The sequence below is a fragment of the Limanda limanda genome, chromosome 9 (assembly GCF_963576545.1).
Source record: "Limanda limanda chromosome 9, fLimLim1.1, whole genome shotgun sequence".
In the NCBI taxonomy this organism is placed as follows: Eukaryota; Metazoa; Chordata; class Actinopteri; order Pleuronectiformes; family Pleuronectidae; genus Limanda; species Limanda limanda.
In genome coordinates this window covers 15784606-15803155 of record NC_083644.1, presented here as the reverse complement: position 1 = coordinate 15803155, position 18550 = coordinate 15784606, and the positions used below count along the sequence as shown (strand labels likewise).

The 18550-nt window shown below is 39.9% G+C and overlaps 1 protein-coding gene, 1 long non-coding RNA gene and 8 other non-coding genes across 15 annotated transcripts in view; all 10 read right to left on the bottom strand.

The window, feature by feature from the left end:
• Positions 1-8416: 8416 nt before the first annotated feature.
• Positions 8417-11833, bottom strand: LOC133010271 (uncharacterized). Of its 2 annotated transcripts, none has more exons than XR_009680677.1 (12): positions 11789-11833; positions 11302-11345; positions 11127-11174; positions 10908-10951; positions 10397-10445; positions 10163-10212; positions 9946-9972; positions 9720-9759; positions 9502-9551; positions 8968-9018; positions 8766-8795; positions 8417-8515 (listed from the first exon to the last, which is right to left on the bottom strand). It is a non-coding gene; the product is annotated as an uncharacterized LOC133010271 (long non-coding RNA). The 2 variants fall into 2 exon arrangements; XR_009680678.1 differs by lacking the exon at positions 11789-11833 and adding an exon at positions 11428-11665.
• LOC133011240 (small nucleolar RNA SNORD47) lies at positions 8612-8683 on the bottom strand. The gene has a single exon (XR_009680727.1). It is a non-coding gene; the product is annotated as a small nucleolar RNA SNORD47 (small nucleolar RNA).
• On the bottom strand, positions 8864-8930 carry LOC133011246 (small nucleolar RNA SNORD78). Its single transcript, XR_009680733.1, has one exon. It is a non-coding gene; the product is annotated as a small nucleolar RNA SNORD78 (small nucleolar RNA).
• On the bottom strand, positions 9824-9908 carry LOC133011242 (small nucleolar RNA snR60/Z15/Z230/Z193/J17). Its single transcript, XR_009680729.1, has one exon. It is a non-coding gene; the product is annotated as a small nucleolar RNA snR60/Z15/Z230/Z193/J17 (small nucleolar RNA).
• Positions 10039-10124, bottom strand: LOC133011243 (small nucleolar RNA snR60/Z15/Z230/Z193/J17). The gene has a single exon (XR_009680730.1). It is a non-coding gene; the product is annotated as a small nucleolar RNA snR60/Z15/Z230/Z193/J17 (small nucleolar RNA).
• Positions 10281-10358, bottom strand: LOC133011248 (small nucleolar RNA SNORD79). The gene has a single exon (XR_009680735.1). It is a non-coding gene; the product is annotated as a small nucleolar RNA SNORD79 (small nucleolar RNA).
• On the bottom strand, positions 10510-10588 carry LOC133011239 (small nucleolar RNA SNORD24). Its single transcript, XR_009680726.1, has one exon. It is a non-coding gene; the product is annotated as a small nucleolar RNA SNORD24 (small nucleolar RNA).
• LOC133011247 (small nucleolar RNA SNORD75) lies at positions 11016-11084 on the bottom strand. Its single transcript, XR_009680734.1, has one exon. It is a non-coding gene; the product is annotated as a small nucleolar RNA SNORD75 (small nucleolar RNA).
• On the bottom strand, positions 11484-11563 carry LOC133011241 (small nucleolar RNA SNORD74). The gene has a single exon (XR_009680728.1). It is a non-coding gene; the product is annotated as a small nucleolar RNA SNORD74 (small nucleolar RNA).
• A 2913-nt stretch (positions 11834-14746) lies between the features above and the next one.
• The window catches only part of osbpl9 (oxysterol binding protein-like 9), a 34696-nt gene continuing 30892 nt past the window's right edge, over positions 14747-18550 (bottom strand). For 4 of the 5 annotated variants that reach the window (XM_061077645.1, XM_061077643.1, XM_061077644.1 and 1 more), the window contains 7 exons: positions 18265-18375; positions 18107-18170; positions 17885-18025; positions 17702-17780; positions 17414-17505; positions 17187-17322; positions 14747-16746 (listed from right to left, as the gene is read on the bottom strand). In XM_061077645.1, the coding sequence (XP_060933628.1) occupies positions 16672-16746; positions 17187-17322; positions 17414-17505; positions 17702-17780; positions 17885-18025; positions 18107-18170; positions 18265-18375 (698 nt within the window). In that variant the 3' untranslated portion in view covers positions 14747-16671. The remainder of the gene's footprint in view (positions 16747-17186; positions 17323-17413; positions 17506-17701; positions 17781-17884; positions 18026-18106; positions 18171-18264; positions 18376-18550) is intronic. The other variant, XM_061077642.1, reaches the window with a different exon arrangement.

Here is an 18550-nt window from a genome sequence, read left to right as displayed (position 1 = left end):
GAATCTCAAACACAAGACAGTAATGTTCCTTGTAGAAGAATGACTCGTTCAATCTGACGATGTTGAACCTGTCTGAGTGGAGCTCCTTCATGGTTTGAAGGATGACCTCCTCTTCTTGCGCACAGTCAATGTTTTCCTTGCTTTTGATCATTTTTAAAGCCACCGTTTCATCAGTGGTCACATTCCTGCATTGGATGACCATTCCATAGACGCCATTGCCCAGGTCTTTCTGTGTATGGTAATGTGTAGTGGGGGAGGGGATCAGGTCTCCTTCAGTGAAATTTAACACACTGTTTTGAGACATGGTAACAGAATAGTTATGCTGTTGATGTTTCACACTTGTCAGGAGATTAGAAAAGAAGGAAGTAAGTTGAAGCCAAGTATGCTCTCACAAAGCCTGACAGCCATTTCCTCTTAGCCAGGTAGGTAGCATAAGAGTTTACAGACAGTTCATCAAGCTCAGTCCTTTTGATCTTGAAAATCTACAAGTACTAAAAGTAATGCTTAAATCAAAGACACTTTAGAGACAGATATTGTGTGTCTATATACATTTCATTGTAAGGTTCTAGAATTCTAGAGAATCTCATTATCATTCAGCTTTAATGTCTAATTAGTTTAAAGCCACATCAGTCACATTGTTTGAACTCCATGTCTTTGTAGTGATTTCTTTTCTTTTAAGTGAATTTTCTTTCTTCTTTTCTTTTCATCATGATTCTTTCATTTGAATCTTTGTCAACCATCATGATTTACACAGTAGATGGAGGTAATGCACCTTGTTATTGGTTGCCACCGCCAATAAACTAAGCAAAGAAGAAGAAGAAGCTCATGATTTGTTATTGTGTGTTGGGTCCTAGTGTTTGTGAACAATAGTTGGGCCTACAGTGTAGCCAAAGCCTGCAACCACATGTATTATTCGTTCTAGAGACAAAGGAGAGCTTCCAGAACTCATTCCACAAGGGTGCTTCAACTTCATACCTAGGTGTTAAAGCTGCCCCTGGACACAACTTTCAAACACTATTGGTCACTGTGTGCCTCATCACCCATGAGAACAGCAGGCCAATAAAAGCCCAGTTCCCCCTGTTTTCTACTCACTTGTCAGCTAGGAGAGGTGGGGATCTCTTTTTTACTGACTTCTCCGGGAGGAGAGGTGTAGCTCTCTTGCTCAACTAGGGAGACATCTGCTTACCAAAGCTCATTCAACCTCCAAGCAGGCCTGCCTGAAGCAGATTGCTAAAACCTTCCAAAAGACAGCAACGTGAGAGTCTCCCTAAGAACTTCAGCACGAGCGATTTGCCACGACAAAAGGTCTGATCAGCAGATGTACAACAGGAGCCTTAAGCAGCAAGACCACATCACTGGACTTCAAACAGCACAGCCAAAAGGGCTTTTCATTAACTGGTAACACAACTGGGCTTAAAGGGATAGTTCACCCAGAAATGAAAATTCACTGAGTCATAGGGATCTATGCTGATTGGGGAGTGGGTGAAGTGTTTGAGTCAAGCTACTCCTCCCTTTGTCGTACATGCGCAAAAAATACATCCAACTGTGCGACTCCATGCGACCGAGCAGCATGGAGCTTTGACTTTTTGAAGACATTTGCCAAACGGTTTGCTCAAAAATGGCCAAAACAGCCCAAAATAATGATGAGCGAGAGTAGAGCAGGACAGATTTTCAGCTACTTTTTGTTTGCCTAAACTGCTCTCAAAGCCACAAATGGAGTTTGTCATACAAGACATTTAGATCAAAAAGTTAGAAATCGTGTTAGCTTCACAGAAATGTCACTATGAAATATGTCAGAGCTAAACGTTTTGCTGTATCACTTTTTTTTTAAACTTTAGATCTCCGTTGCCTCTCTCCATTGGGTCTGCTGTTAATTTTGAGAGGAAATTTGTGGAAGGAGAAAATCTGAAACTTTTCTAACCTGCTCTTTCGTCCCCATTTCATAACTCTAACCAATAAAAATAATATTTTTTGGTTCGGCAAGGTCTTGGGATTCTCACGGTGTCTTCATTCCACAGATTGGACTTTTAGTTTTTGAGTAAGAAGCAGTTTTCGAGGACAGCGCTAGAGCACAGCGCCGTCTCTTCTCCTTTGGGTTTAATGTTAATTGTTAGAGGACATTTCTGGAATGAGCAACACTTTTCTAACTCGCTCCCACGGTCAAATTTTCGATTCTAACCAATACAAAAATATATCTGTAGGTTAGAAAAAGGCTTGGCATTCTTGCTGTGTTTTTATTTTACCAATAGGACTTATAGTTTTTGAGTAATGCACGTTGTTCGAGGGCTTTGCTACAGTGTAGCTTTCTCTTTTCCAGTGTGTTTAGCCAGGAAAGATTCCTTTGAGGTCTTAAGGCTGGCGCATGCTTCTGCAACTGCGGCTGCGGCTTTTCACGCAGTTGTGTCGACTGACTTGTTTTATTTCATGGTTCTCCAAGGGTTACGCGTGTTGCAAAACAATTCACCGCCAGAACACTAGGCGAAGTAATGTTTTTTGTCGAAGATGACCTTAGAGACGCCTTCTTTGTGTGTGGCAGTCGTCGTCAACTGTTTATTTACATCGCCACTGCTGCTCCTCATAGCCTTTTTCTGGTGGACAAATTTGTCCCATATCTTCCGTTATACAAGTGGTCATACTTTCGGATCTCTTCTGCCAAACGCTCTTCTATTTTGTCCATATTCATTCTTCTAAATCTTCCGTGGTTTCTGCTGGTATTATGGGGCATGAAACCGGAAATGTGACTCCGGAAAGGATGTAGTTAGCAGACCAATCACAGCCTGCAACATGCAACAGGAAGCCCGCCATTTTGCATTTAGTGGCCATATTGGTTGGTTTAAGGCCGGCGCATGCTTCTGCAACGGCGTCTGCGGCTTTTCACGCAGTTGTGACGCAGGACTCGTTGTCATTCATGGTTTTCCAAGCGTGGCGCGTGTTGCAAAGCAATTCCCCGCCAGAACACTAGGCGGAGTAATGTTTTTTGTCGAAGTCGGCTCTTCTTCGTGTGTGGCACGTTTATTTACATCGCCATGGTGGCTCCTCATAGCCTTTTTCTGGCGGACAAATCCGCCAGTCAGTGACGGGTTATAGTAGTGGTCATAGTTTCGGATCTCTTCTGCCAAGTGCTCTTCTATTTGGTCCATATTCGTTCTTCTAAATCTCCCGTGGTTTCCGCCGGTATTATTGGGCATGAACCAGAAATGTGACTCCGGAAATGATGTAGTTAGCAGACCAATCACAGCCTTGCCGGCTATGTGACGCTTGCATAGCTTTGCTGTCTAGTCAGAAAAATTGGGCGACGCACGTAAGAAGGGATACGTAAGCACGTAAGGGGCCCGGAAGGGCTCTTACGCTTGCAGGCCCCTGAAAACGCAGAAGCATGCGCCGGCCTTTAGGAGTTAGGGTTAAGGTTAGTGATAAAAGAAGGTCGTAGAGACTTGCAAAAAGGCTCTACCCCCACTAATGCGGGCATGCCCGTTCGATTGGTACCTTCTATGAGTTCTCTCTCTCAAATTGTCAGAGTCTGTGGATTATATTGGGAAGGGACGACATCTTCAAAAGGTTGCATCAAAAATAAACAACACTAAAGCCATGCTAATCACCTGCAATCAAAACAACTGTTTTTTCTTGTGAACCCGGTGATACTACAGTATATTTAAAGGCTTGTTTCCATTCAACTACTGTAGATAACAGCATTAGGATGCAGGTCACAATAAAGGAGGGATAGGGGGAAAATGCACAAATAACACAAACTCTAATTATATATTTAATGAAATAAACACCAAACTTAAACCATGCAGATGTAACATTTCCTCCTGAGGCAGTTTCCTTCAGGTCTGTATGGTTCATTCTACGAAACAGTTTCTTACACAATCATCAAAGTCCTGATAGATATTATAAAGTGGTGCTTTGGAGCCCAAATATTAACAATGGCGTTATGTTGTTGCCCTTTGACAAGGTCCGTCTTTTTCTGAGGCTCATGTTACTCTACTTTGTTGAGGGGTTGCCATAGGATGTGGGATCATGCCTCTCTCTCATCCTCTGGCACTTGATTGGGCCCGTTTTCCCACTTGTACCTTTTCGAGTGGCTGCCAGTCGGTCACTCCTTCTGACCTTGGCGTGGGAGTCTTCTGGTCTGATATGTGAATAAGAAAATGTAACTCTTGATCTTAAAGCAGTTATTGGACATTTCTAAAAATGCACATTCTAAAATGCACTTGGCTGCAGATCCATAGTAAATGAGAGTTGTATCATTCTTCCCATTGAACTTTGAGCAAAAAAACAAACTCACCTGTTGCCGGACTTAGCATTCACTTTGCTGCCCTCCTTGGCTGGGCTGGCAGTGCTGCTGGAGGACTCCTCTTTCAGGGACATTTGCAGGATCACCTGGTCTCCATGTCCTCCATCATCAGAGCTCTGATCCTGGCAGATGTCCATCAGATCCGTACATGACTTCACACTGGAAGACAAATGAAACTGCTGAGCCAAACACATTAAACTACTTATATCTCTTATATGTTGCACCCATGTCCAACAGCACAGACTGACACATACCATCTAAGCAGAGACTTACTAGAGAGTGTTTTTGTATGAACCTTGAAGGTGGCTCATCGTGATGAATGGATGCTTGAGAATTCTGCCGGGATTAATTCTTCTAAACTGACTCATCATCAGCATCTGTGTCATTAGGTCGATAAAGCACTGCAGGTCACAATTTTCAGCTTGGACGTCTTCAACCCAGAGCGGATGATTCCCCTTTAACAAGATGAGGAAAACCAACATTGTTAGATATCCTCGTGTTTGGATTATGAAGACGTTGTGCTGTTATAAATTCATCCAGGCTGTTGATCACAAATGTGAATTGAAACTATTGACTGAAATGAAGAATTGTTTAATTGACATGGATTGCTCAAAAGGAGAGGAAAGGAAAGACACCATAATTAGTGAGCTAGTAGAGCCAGCTAAGTGGTGGTAAACTTGTGTCTTACATTAAATTTGCCTTGTATCCACCTTCTTGGCCAGAACGCATGTGGTAGGAAGTTTCCTTCATGCTGTGGATCTCTAATTGCAAATGCAATTAGCCTCATCTGTGGAAAACACAACATTGTGAGAGTTAGTTAACTTCAAGTTTACATTGTTGATCATGTACATCAGGTGCACTTCTATAACTGAGACATATGGATGAAGTGTCTCTGGTTTGTCTCATTAGTAAAATAGTAGAAATCAGTGAACTTCTACTGGAAACTCTTTCACCATAATAATCACGGCATAACTGTACGTGTTTGTTGTGTTTTAAGTGCAGATACTGACCAATCCAGTCTCATCACAGGCAGGGAACAGTGGTCTGCCCATTTGCAGCTCTGCAGCAATGCAGCCGAGAGACCACACATCTATAGCCTCGCTGAAAGGATCTTCATACAGAATCTCAGGAGACCTTAGGATAAGGAACGCAAACATATTACTGAGGTTTAAAATCTACTAAACTCCTTGTTACTGTCAATATGTTACTGTCCGATTCAGAGACACAAACCTGACATGCCAGTTAATTACAGCAAACAGCTGTCCCAGGTATACAGATGTGCTGTCAGTTACTTACCTGTACCACAAGGTCTGGAGGGGTTCACCGATCAGTTCCTCGGGATCTTTAAAGGCTGAGCCAAAGTCAATGACTTTAACTTTGAGTGGCTGCCTGACATGATCCACCAACATGATGTTATTTGGCTTCAAATCTGCATGAATGATCCCTGCGCTGCTCAGAAAGACCAAGGCTGTAGCTAGCTGAAATCAAGAAAAGCATAATAATAATCATGAGCTACAGAGTTCATTTCATCAACAACCACTGTTCATTGAGGGCAGCAAAAACAGAAACAGCTGAGTATAAGTCAGATATTCCAAACTCGTACAGTCGACTATAGGAACAGGCTAACCAGTTGGTTAGACCAACAAACACAACAATTAATATGATGATTGGAAGAATGGAATGTGTTCATGTATCCACCACTGTCTAGTCTTTAAGGACAATATTTGACTCAACATAGTGCATCCTCTTTCATTAGTCGGTACCAAAAGAAAAAACTTGCAGTTTGGGAAGAAATTTGCATTTGGATGGAAGTTACAACTGTGATTTTGACAAGACCAGTAACAGACACATTTTAGAGATCAGGTTTACCCTCCACCCTACAAAGCAGTTAGTGTAGGAGATTGACTTTTAAAAACAAACCTGCTGCAGAATGGGGCGGATCTGCTTCAGCTGAAGGTGTTGACCCGGGCTGATCTGCATGAATTTGATCAGATCCATTTCCAGGTGCTCAAACACAAGACAGCAATGTCCCATGTAGGAGAATGACTCGTTCAATCTGACGATGTTGAACCTGTCTGAGTGGAGCTTCTTCATGGTTTGAAGGATGACCTCCTCTTCCTCTTCGCAGTCAATGTTTTCCATGTTTTTCATCTTTTTTAAAGCCACCGTTTCATCGGTGGTCACATTCCTGCATTGGATGACAAATCCATAGACGCCGTGTCCCAGTTCTTTCTGTGCCTGGTAATGTGTAGTGGGGGAGGGGATCAGGTCTATTTCAGTGATATTTAACGCACTGTTTTGAGACATGGTGACAGAAAAGTTCTCCTGTAGATTTCTCACACCTGTCAGGAGAATAGAATAGAAGTGAGTTGGACACAAAGCCACGTATGCTCTCAGACAAACAGACAGTTCCCATGTATGTAGGTGACATGTTTACAGCCAGTTCATCAAGCTCAGTCGTTTTAATCTTGAAAATCCACCAACATTAAAAGTACTGCTTCAAAGATCCATTACAGACCGCTAAATATTGCTTTCTTCTATAACTATTATTCCTATCACTATATATACATATTTATTGTTCACGGTTCAAAATAATGCCCACATTGTACACTTAGTTAAATATATAGAAGATGAAACAACTATAAAAATATCTTTTCTCAACCTTTTACTCCCATCAAGCTCAAATTGTAATAACATTATAATAATACCCTTAATCTGCTTACTTCAACAAGTGTCTAGTGTAAAATATTCAATTTATTTAGCATTAATCCAGGGAAGGTGATGTCCGTTAGGGCAAGATGTTAAAATCTTTAGAAACAAAGTGTTATTCTCTGTAATCGAGCAAAGATTTTAGCCAAGTGCTCCTCACAATAGGTTAATGTGACTTAAGTGATGAAGCTGTGTATGCCTTTTATACCTCTCACGGTAATAATCTAGACTTCTAGAATATTTCTCATTTGCTCTGATGTCTAAGTAGATTAAAGACACATTTTTACATGTCTTTGTAGTGATTTCTTCTCTTTTAGGGGAATTTTCTATGTTCTTGTCTTATCATCAGGATTCTTTTATTTTAATCTTTTTCAACCATCGTGATTTAAACAGTAGATGGCGGTAATGCATCTTGACGTCGGTAGCCACCCGCTAATAGACCACATGGGTGGGCGAAATGACACAAAATCCTGCCGGAATACCAAAACTGTCTTAATTGTAGTCACTACGGTATATTTTTCACTGGAACACATTTGTTAAGCTTATACACCCACACATACAATCGTATCCCAATCAATATGTGATTTTGTGTGTGTACAAAGTTAATTTTCTTTTGCTGTATAAACATTGACCTCATCAGCAGCAGACCCAATGGGACCAAAGCTTAGTCCTGATGAAGCCAAACTTAATTTCTCAGTTCCTCGTTAAGTTTAAAGATCAGATTTGAATTGTCGAGTTGAGGTAGGATTATGTAAGGCTGTCCATTATGAATGGAAGTCAAGTTAATAATATAGCTCTGTGTGCGCATGCATGTCTATCTAGTTATGTCCCATTTTGGAACTCAAAGACACAAGCATTTGTTTAGCAAATGTTTTCCACCATAAAAATAAATCAGTTTGTCTCTTTACTTTCCCTTGATTTAATGTCAGGTTGAATATTGGCTTTGATAGTTTGAGAATCCAGATTTGTTCACACTGGAATTCTTGCCATATCAAATTTGTGATTAATCAGGAACTTGTTGCGCATGGAAATTAAAGAGAACCATGCAATATAGCTTAAGTTGTAACTTATTAAAACTAAGCACATTAATATAATAATCACATATCCAAATTGTTACTAGATCAGTAAGAGGCAAAATACACTCATGTTCCATCAATTACCAGATGGAATTAGTCCTTTGGGACATACCTGACCTCTCACTCTTTCATGGATATCAGTTGAGGGTTTGCATTATCTCTACAAACTGACCTTACCAAAGTAACCATCTTGGCTAAAATTAATCTCGTTCAGTTTTTGCAGTCACTGCATTTAATCATGGATTTTTGGCACAATGAAACTTCTAATCAATGACCAGCTCTGAAGTTAAGTCAAAAACACAATTTCCATTTTCTTCCAAAAAAGACATCAAAATTTTGTTTGTTTTTTTATTGCAACATTGTTGAAAACACACATGCCGAGAGATATTCAATTGTCTGCAGGTCAAACTCAGTCTTCAGTATAGCACAGAATCTGAAAAAGAGGCGTTTGTTTAGTATCCAGAATAGTCATTTTATATCATCATGACTCAAATTGGTATCAAAAAACACCACATTTGTTTTAGACCACAACCTCAGAGAAATATGGAACGGTAAGGTATAATCATGAGATTCATTTGGCAGAATCTTGTCATCACCGGTAGTGGTCTACTTAGAAAAAATTCTCAATGAATATCTGCCTATCAAACAAACATTGGCACTTTGTCAAAGTTTGACATGCTTACCAAGTTCAGCCCAAGAGATGCAGCCTTTTCCTGGAGAAGAGACAGAAATACCCTTATTACATGTCAGTGATTTGTCCATTAAGCTTAAAGTTAGCAGGTTACTCAGCAACAATGTTGTCCACATTAATAGTTCAGGTCAGACATTTGTTATATACATCACTGAACCAGCAAAAGCCATTTCGCGATTGTATGAAATTCTCACCTCAGTCCACCTCGTCTTGGCCGTTCAGTCGGACCTCAGAGGGATCACAACCTGCAGACGACAGAAGAGCATAAGATGAGTATGCACAACAGAGATTGTGTGATGCTTTCTACATTGACCAAATCAGATAGAGCTAATATCAAATGACTCCATGGTTTCAAGTCAGTCTTTATCAAATCATCACAAGGTCATGAGGTTCACTAAAACCAGGATACCAACTTATAAACCAGAGCAGCTCGCTCAGACCCAGATGAGGTGGGGTTCAAACAGCAAATGGAGTTGTCAGTTGTAAATAAATTACTCCAATTTTACTTTTATTACCTTAACAAGTTTACAATTTGAGTATGTATAAAATTAAATCTTGAAGTTCTAGCCTAACAAACCTTTTATTTTAAATAAAGTGAATAAAACCAAATCGTAGTTTCAGTCTTGATGACTGACCCACTACCTGCTGATGTCTAAAGAGCATGTTTGTGACCAGCTCCACTTTTCATCTGGGACTGAGGTTGCAGGTTTTTTTTTTTTCATACTCACATTGTTTGTGTGACAGCGTGTGCACCCAATGGCCCATGGTCCCATTGGATCTGTAAAGTAAAAACAGCTTCAATTATTATGATGCAAAAACTATCAAAGTTCTCTCTTGCAATAAGTATCAGATCAGAAATGACTTATTTCTTCAACTGGATCAGTGACCTGATTCACATTCATCACGTCTGAACATTAGCAACATTTGATTTGAATGTGACACGTACCAACAAGGCTGGAACTTTAGGCGGCGGAGACGTCACATGTCTGAGGAGGACAGAGGGGACGTTAGTATGCATAATCAGCGGTTTGGGCTAGACGACAATTACAGGTGACACATCAGCTAGGAGCGAAAGACAATTGCTCTTCTTCGTCATTGTTTAATCTGCTGAACTATGCTATCATCATTGTGTCAAACGTCATTAAAAAGGATAAAACTTCAGACTCACTCACCATAGCATTCTGTAGCCAGACAAGTTCCTGAAAATAAACAAGAAATTCAATTAAAACCAAATCCCATTTGAGGAGACATTGGGGTCACAGAAGCCGACACATCAGATAGGAGCGAAAGACATTTGCTCTATCTTCGTCACTGATCAATCTGCTGAACTATGGGATCATCATTGTATCGGACCGGTTTCAAAACCAAACAGTTAAATCCCAAACTCACCAGTAGCTCATCCGGGAGCGTTCTGACCAGACCCACAAACACGAGACCATCTGCAAGACAAACACCAGAAGTTGAGAACACAAGAAAACTGCAAGCATACAATATCTTCCTAAATAAGCACTGCATCAGAAAACAGTTCTCTTCAACCTTTATCAGAGAGATTCCCAATGTTTAATTATAATCATCATTAACAGTTTGAGCGCAAATATGTCAAAATAAGTCTGGTTCTTTTACCTCATTGAATGCCGTGAATGGTGAGTGAATTCAGTCAGTGTGATCACACCTGCAGAAACAAGACAGACGTGAGCCATGAAAGAATCTCAGCACTTCAGACAAGGCCTCATCTGTGCCTCAGATAATAAAATAGGTGGTTGCTGGTATCATCATCGTTTGATCAAGAGTAGCAAATAAATGTCATCAGCAGCACAGGGATCACATTCAGACCAATGCTTCTCTGGAGGTGTGGAATTAAGACTGCAGTAGAGAAGGTACTTTGCGTTCAGATGTTGAGTTATGAAAATGTGGCTCTAAAATCAAACTTAAGAGATTTAGGTTATTAAACTGGTTCAAATTTAATGGATCCCGTTTTTAAGAAGGATGAAAGTTGTAAAATACAATTGTCAGACTTAGGACCAACAACCGAGGCCTTGTCTTCGAGCCTGGTGAAATGTTTATATCTAAATTAAATTTGCAACCACCTCAAGAGAAACAGAAGCCATCGACATTTAGAAAACGTGAGCTTTACCTCATCATCCACATCTTCTTCACACTTCATCATCAGACTTCGACCTGCGGACACACACTAGTTAGTATTGACCACGTGCCAGAGAGCATGGCGCACAGCCGAAACGGAAGTCTCAGTCTTAAACTGCTCAGAAATCACTTCTGTCCACTACTCTTACAATTGGAATCATCAACGACTTCCACTTTGGATTGGTAGAGTTTTAAAAAAAAGTATAATTACCAGGGATGCATTGGACGAGTCCAAACGCCTGGAGACCCCCGTTGGAGCCTGAGGATAGAAGAGCACGTTACTGGAAGGGATCCAGGTCGCCATCTTGAGTTACTGGAACTAATCCAAACTCAGTGAGAAGTTTCAGAAACTAATCACCATTAACTCTTATTATAGCTTTTCTTACCACGTGCTGTTCAGCTTCATTTTGAGGCGACGTAGCGGACGAGTCTGCAAAAAGATGGAAAACAGATTAAGCACGAAACTGATTCAAATCGATGCAGCCATCTTCTGACTGAGAACATGTCCACACCCTGAAGCTAGGCAGCAGGAGCTCTGCAGAGAAACGGCCTCTTTGTGTCTCGGTGTCCCATGCGGTCAGAGAGTTGGCGTTTCCTCACAGTCATCAGATGTCCCTACCAACATTAGAATCATCACACTGCGATGGGACGAGACCGAGCCCAGCTAATCTAAACCCGCACTAAGCAACACGTGGCAGAGGCCTGCTGCGGCTAACCAGGCTAACTGTGCTAGCATCAGCGCCTCGCAGGTTAAACCCGTCAGAGCACAGAGCTAAGCAGAGGACATGCACATGAACCCACATCAGTGGGGAGACATTAAAGTCCAATAGACAGAGACACGCAGCATGGAGACAAGTGGCAGAGGACACATACCTGTTGCACAGAGCGAGCCGGAGAATGAGACTGAGCAGAAGGGGCGAGGCGCTTTTATAGCAGAGGACGCACTGCATGATGGGAAAAATAGTCCGAGAACTAGCGCCCCTTCTGGACCGATACGGGAAAGTCTACATTCCTAATGATGACGTTTATCACCCCATTGAGAGAAAATAAAACACAATAGAATAAAATCCGAAGCATTTATTGCTTATTCTATAGGGGGACTTAAAACAAAGTAAAGCCCATTATCTATACTGCTTATTCATTGAGGGGGGCAGAGTCTTAAAATAGCGTTAAATAAAATTCGAAACATCACTTACATTTTGTGAAACAGGCCAGTAAATATCTGTTTTGGATCATATTGAACAGCAAATATGCTGAATACAAATATTTTAAGAGATTTTTCAAAGCCAAGTCCAACATGTATACAAAAATCACAAATTTTTAGCTTCAAGTAGGTAATTTCTGGATACATCAAAGTACTGTAAAAACACTCAATACGCTCAATAAGTTCAGAGTGAGACACATATGCCGGTGCTCAGTAACTCTCTGACTACCTACATACTGAATATCAAAGATTTTTACTGTATATATTTGGAGATTTTTTCAAAGTAAAGTCCAACATTTTAACTGTTTTTCAAAGTAAAGTCCAACATTTTCACTGTGAAATTGATAATTTCAGGATAATTCAAAGTACTGTAAAAACACTTTGCTCAATAATATCAAAGATATTTACTGTATATATTTGGAGATTTTTCATAGTAAAGTCCAACATGTTTACAATCAAATCAGTTAAATTCTGGATATTTCAAAGTTCTATAAAAACACTTTGCTCAATAAGTTCAGAGAGAGACTGAAATGCCTGTGTTCAGGACCTCTCTGACTACCAACATAGTGAATATCAAACATTTTTACTGTATAGATTTGCAGATTTTTAAAAGTAAAGTCCAGCATTTTCACTGTGAAATAGATAATTTCAGGATACTTCAAAGTTCTATAAAAACACTTTGCTCAATAAGTTCAGAGAGAGACTGGTATGCCTGTGTTCAGCACCTCTCTGACTGCCTACATACTGAAGATCAAACATTTGTACTGTATATATTTGGAGATATTTCAAAGTAAAGTCCAACATGTGTACAATCAAATCAGTTCATTTCTGGATATTTCAAAGGTCTGTAAAAACACTTTGCTCAATAAGTTCAGAGTGAGACTGATATGCTTCTATTCCCACTTCTATGACTAGTCACTTTAACTGTCCAACAGCGATATTTTCCATTTCTTTTGATCGCAGCGTGAAAGACTCTCTTTGTGTTTGTTAATTGTGTCTAGCTTTTGGTTTATTATCTTACCCTTTTATAGGGATAATGTTGATGTTAGATTGGGGTACCCCTTTACACTACACATAAAATCTGTTTTTCTATAAAATATTACAATGAAGAGGTTACTGCTTACTTCTGGTCCAACTTAAAGTATTTGGATGTATTTTGTCCCCTCATATTCAATCTGATCTGATTATACACATGTTGGACTTTACTTTGAAAAATCTCCAAATCTATACAGTAAAAATGTTTGATCTTCAGTATGTAGGTAGTCAGAGAGGTCATGAACACAGACATATCAGTCTCTCTCTGAACTTTTTGAGAAAAGTGTTTTTATAGAACTTTGAAATATCCAGGAATTAACTGATTTGATTGTACACATGTTGGACTTTACTTTGAAAAATCTCCAAATCTATACAGTAAAAATGTTTGATATTCAGTATGTAGGTAGCCAGAAGTCCTGAACAGTCCTGAACACAGTCTCTCTCTGAACTTATTGAGCAAAGTGTTTTTACAGTACTTTGAAGTATCCAGAAATTACCTACTTGAAGCTAAAAATTTGTGATTTTTATTTTGTAAAATCTCATGATTGATTGTGTCGGCTGATTTGACCACAGTGTCCGTTCACTCTGTTCTGCTTCGGCCAATCGGCTCGTTGCTCTCTCACTGCGAGCTGAACACTCATCAAAATCACGACTGTTTGCTGTCCTGGCTCCTAAATGGTGGATGAGCTCCCCATCAACATCCGGACAGAAGAAAGTTTACATATCTTCTGCCGCAAACTAAAAACTCACCTCTTCCGACTATACCTTGAACATTTTTAAACTAACAATTTAGTAGCACTTAAACGGCACTTACTTATAGCACTTTGTAGTTTTGATTTATTTGAAGACATTGTACATTCTTGATTCTTGTTGTTCTGGGTTTGTACCCTCATGGTTGAATGCACTTATTATAAGTCGCTTTGGATAACAGCATCAGCTAAATGAAATGTAATGTAATGTAATATATGTGCGAGAAATTAAGTGCCACTTGACTGAATTTAAGGACAATGTTGGACCTTGGTAGAGTTATGTGCTTTACCGTTCTAGTTTCATTCTATTCTTATTTTACCTGTACTAGGACCTGGGCTGCAGTGATTCATGAATTTCCTCAACATGGTCAATAACGTATTATTTTCTTTAAGGTCCATGATTTAGATGGAAGGGATCTTTTGAATTTAATATTAAATAATCCTAGTGATGTTTTCACAAGTATGTTTCATCTAAATTATGCACATTGTTATATTTACCCAATTGGCCCTTTATATTGAAATACTTTATATTTACATCAGAGGGAATCCTCTCTATGGAGGCCGCCATGTTTGTTGTAGTAGCCCAGACTGGACAAACTAAACACCCTTTCAGATTTTATGAAAACTGAAGGTTACCACAGGTTTGGAAGGGGAAGATGAAGAGGGGTATTCAGCCGAACATGCAACTTCACCACTAGATGTCACTAAATTCTACACACTGCAACATTAACTCATCTAACCTTAAACTGAAGTTATATAAGGACATGAATATCTATAGAAAAAGTCTTCCTCACTTAACCTGAACTCGCTCTTAGGAAGAACCAAGACAAAGCCACACAGCAGTAAACTCATGGAGATTTAATATTATGCATCAATAAACAGGAGGATCTGATACAATCAATGGTTATGATCAGAAGGAAATTAAAAAATACATTTGTCTTGATTACTCTCTATCAGGCGACAATGAGTGATACTGAAATGTATGGCAAGGCCTCGATTCAATATAATTTACTAAGACAAATCATGGAAGAGAAAATAAACTAAATAGTAGCTTCATGTTGAGCTTGGACTGGGTTGTTTCAAAAAGCATTTTAGTCCGATTTAGAGGATTCAATTCGATTGCAGCAAACACAAGTATTTCCCTCTTCAATTTGTATGTCACTGGATGCACATAATGCATCAGGAATGTCTTTTTTTTAACTGCTTCTACAGATTAATTTAATTTAGTGACTATTGATGTGATCAGTTTATTAAAAGTTATGACCAAATATCTTGGAGAAACAACACAACGGTTCTAGGGGGTCGTTGCTGCAGCATTAAAAGATGTTCTCAGGCATTTTCAGGTGAATTCTGTCTCTTTTTTCAATTTCTGTATCTAATACAAATATGACAGCATTTAGATCCAGCTTGAAATAAGAGAATGAATGATGAATGGTCCGAGGTGAACAACAGGGGTGAATAGCGCTCTCTACGTTGTTCTCATGGACAAAAATACCACAAGATGACAAGGAGACTGAACCAGCAGAATGCAGAACCTCAGGTTCCTCTCTGTATCCCTCTCGTCAGCCTCCGACGACACAGGAGCGGTCATCAAGGTGATCCACTGTGGAGTCAGCGGGTTCGGAGAGGACACAGGGACACGTGAAGTGCACAACAGAAAGGGAGACGTCACAGACTAAGTCCAACTTTTACATCCTCATCACAGACAAGCAATCCAGAAAGACAAAAATATGTCAACAATCGTTCGTTCATAAATGCCTTCAGGTAGCATGGAAACATCTGCTTTTTTAGGGGATAGTTTGTTCTCTTCAACCTATTCTCTAAATCGTTTTTTTGGCATAACGGATGTACAGATGTGTCCAGTGACAGGCGATGGAAAGTATTTCTATATTGCATATATTCCATTTATCTGTGCTGTGTGTTACGCAGGGCTTTGCTTCTTGGTAACACTCGACACACAGAACTCTGAGGACCAAATATGTGGAGACTCAACTTTTAAATGGGAACAGAAAAAAAAAAATGGAATGATTCCTAAAGATGTAAAGCCATCAAGTTTATATCCTCAAATATTTTACACTATTGCCAAAAAGAAAAAGAAACGAAAAAAAGAGCATTGAAAATAAAAAAGAATATATATTTATATATCCATCATATGTATATCATATCTATATATAAACAACAGTTATAACTAGTTGTAGGCAAGCAGAGAATTTCTCCCCTGCCCCTTTAAGATGAATCCGTTCCACCTGCTAAGGCTGTCAGACTCTCAGAGGGGGCAGCAGCTTTATTTTTCCTCAGTCACCAGATTCCCTGAGATGTAGAGCGCTGTTGTATTTGATTTGAACACCAACCACACACCCCTGTACCCCCCCCTCCCAACAAAAACCATGTGTGTGGAGCAGACGATGGGTGTGGTCATGAAGCTGACGGGCAGAGTGGAGAAACGCTCCTGTCCCTTCTCTGTGCACCGACAGGCCTCGTGATGGCGGGTCTCGATGGCGTTGAAAGCTGAGTTTGCCCAAAATAAGGAGAAGAAGATTCACTAATTTTCATGTTACATCTTCGGTGCTTTTCCTGCTCGAATTCATTCACTTCCATATGGTTGTTTTACAGTCAGACGCAAAGCTGTGTACATCATCAATCATCAATCATTCCAAGGCTTGGATAAGAAGTGTTTTTTTGCAAAAGAGTTCTTATGAAGACTCTGCTGTGTGTGCATTTCTTGATGCATACGTTTGTGTGTTTGTGTCAGAGTGTGCGTCGTCTCCTCATTGCCTCGGAGAGACTAATCTCTTTAATAGAGGCTCGTCGTAGACCCAGACCTCGCCGTCCTCGTGGAATAGCTGCAGAGAAGCACAAGCAATAACAATTATACTCACATTCGAAAATACCAAAAATAAAAAAAGGTCAATATTACAAGGTTCTCTGTCTACCAGGGATATAGAGCAGTTGGATTTGTTTTACTGAAATTATGGAGAAAGCTTTATGCTATAGTTTAATACATTTTATGGTAAATAAAATGGTTATACATTTAATGTATAAATCTACGGATAAATCTCTATCAGAAATGAATCTCTATCAGAAATGTACCACTCTGTAATACTTGGCACCAGAAAACCTAGATCAGTGGGGCTCTCCTTAAAAGTTATTCAAATCTTAAGATTGAAATTCACTTGTCATGTGATGTGTGTTAATATCACAATATGTACGGAGTGCATGGTCTGTTATCGCACTGTATCCGAGTTCTTTTATGAAGCTGAAAAACAAAGTCCACCAGACTCACCCTCGTCTCCCACTGCTGCTCGTTCTCCTTCCTCTCTCGTGCTTCAGCTCGCTGTTTCTCCTCCAACCGGTGTTTGGCGTCTGTCGCTGAATCGATGTCTCTCAGCTTCAGGTTCAGCGTCACATCTCTCCACAATCTGATGCATCAAAGGGTTAAAAGTCAAACACACAAACCCACAGTTTGCTTCTCACTAAAGCAATTTGTTGGAAAACAGTTTCACAGCTCACCTTCTGGACTCGTAATCAAGCTGGTCTTCCAGCTTTCTCACTTTCTTCTTGATGATACCTATCCTCCTCGTGTCGATGAACACTGTGTTCTCCTAGAAACACAAAAAGCAACGCTTTTATGTTATGTATTTAGTCACTATACAACTCTTAACTACTTTCGTAGTAAATTCCCTATGCAATGAATGTTAAATAAATTAGTATTTGTGATCATTTTCTAACATGATCCACACCCTCCACCACTTCAAAAGGGAAATATAAAAAATTGGAAGACAGAAAACAAGTACTCACTCCATTCGCCCACTTGGCGTACATCACTCCATTCCACTCCCCTTCAATGGAGCAGTAAGACTTCTTATCATTAGGTGGACTGCATGAGATAAAAGAAGTAAAAGAATTTTAGTATATTTACTCAAATCTATTCTTGGTCTATACACTGGGACCTAACGTGTTGTGCAACTATTTCCATCTTACAAAATCTCAGCAGTGATCCTGTGCTTCTTCCCTCCGTAGAAGGGTTTGGTGTGGAACACTATGTTTGCACTGTAGCCCGACTTGGAGCAGGAGATGTTGCACTCCCCGCCCAGCTCCACCCACGGCACTGTCAGGATCGACCTGGACACACAGGTTCTCGTCAGTGAAGCAGACGGTAATGATCACACAGTAATGATGAGGGAAGCAACAACACACACACACCTGCCGTATCCATTAGGAAAGTTGAGAATGTAATGTTCATCATGCTCCAAACATGATACACAGCCTAAAAAACAGGAAATAATCATTACAAATCCACAAAGTTCTATCAGTGTGTGTCAAATGTATATTGTGGTGTGTGGGACAGTCGTGTTGAATACCTTGGCCGATGTTGTGGACACCTATGGACATGCCTAAGAACTTTGACTTAGTCCAGATGTGAGCGTTGAACTGGATCTTGTTATTTAAACACTCTGCGTAAAATGCAGAAACTAAAGAGAGATGAGAAGAAATACACTGATGAGCGTGGACACAAAGAGAAAACATCTCAGTGACCATCCAACCATCAAGAAGCAGATATCTTAAACAAATATTATAAAAAATCCTAATATAAAACATGGTCACTGGGATTATGTTTTCTGTAGAAGTTTTCTGGGCTCTAAATCT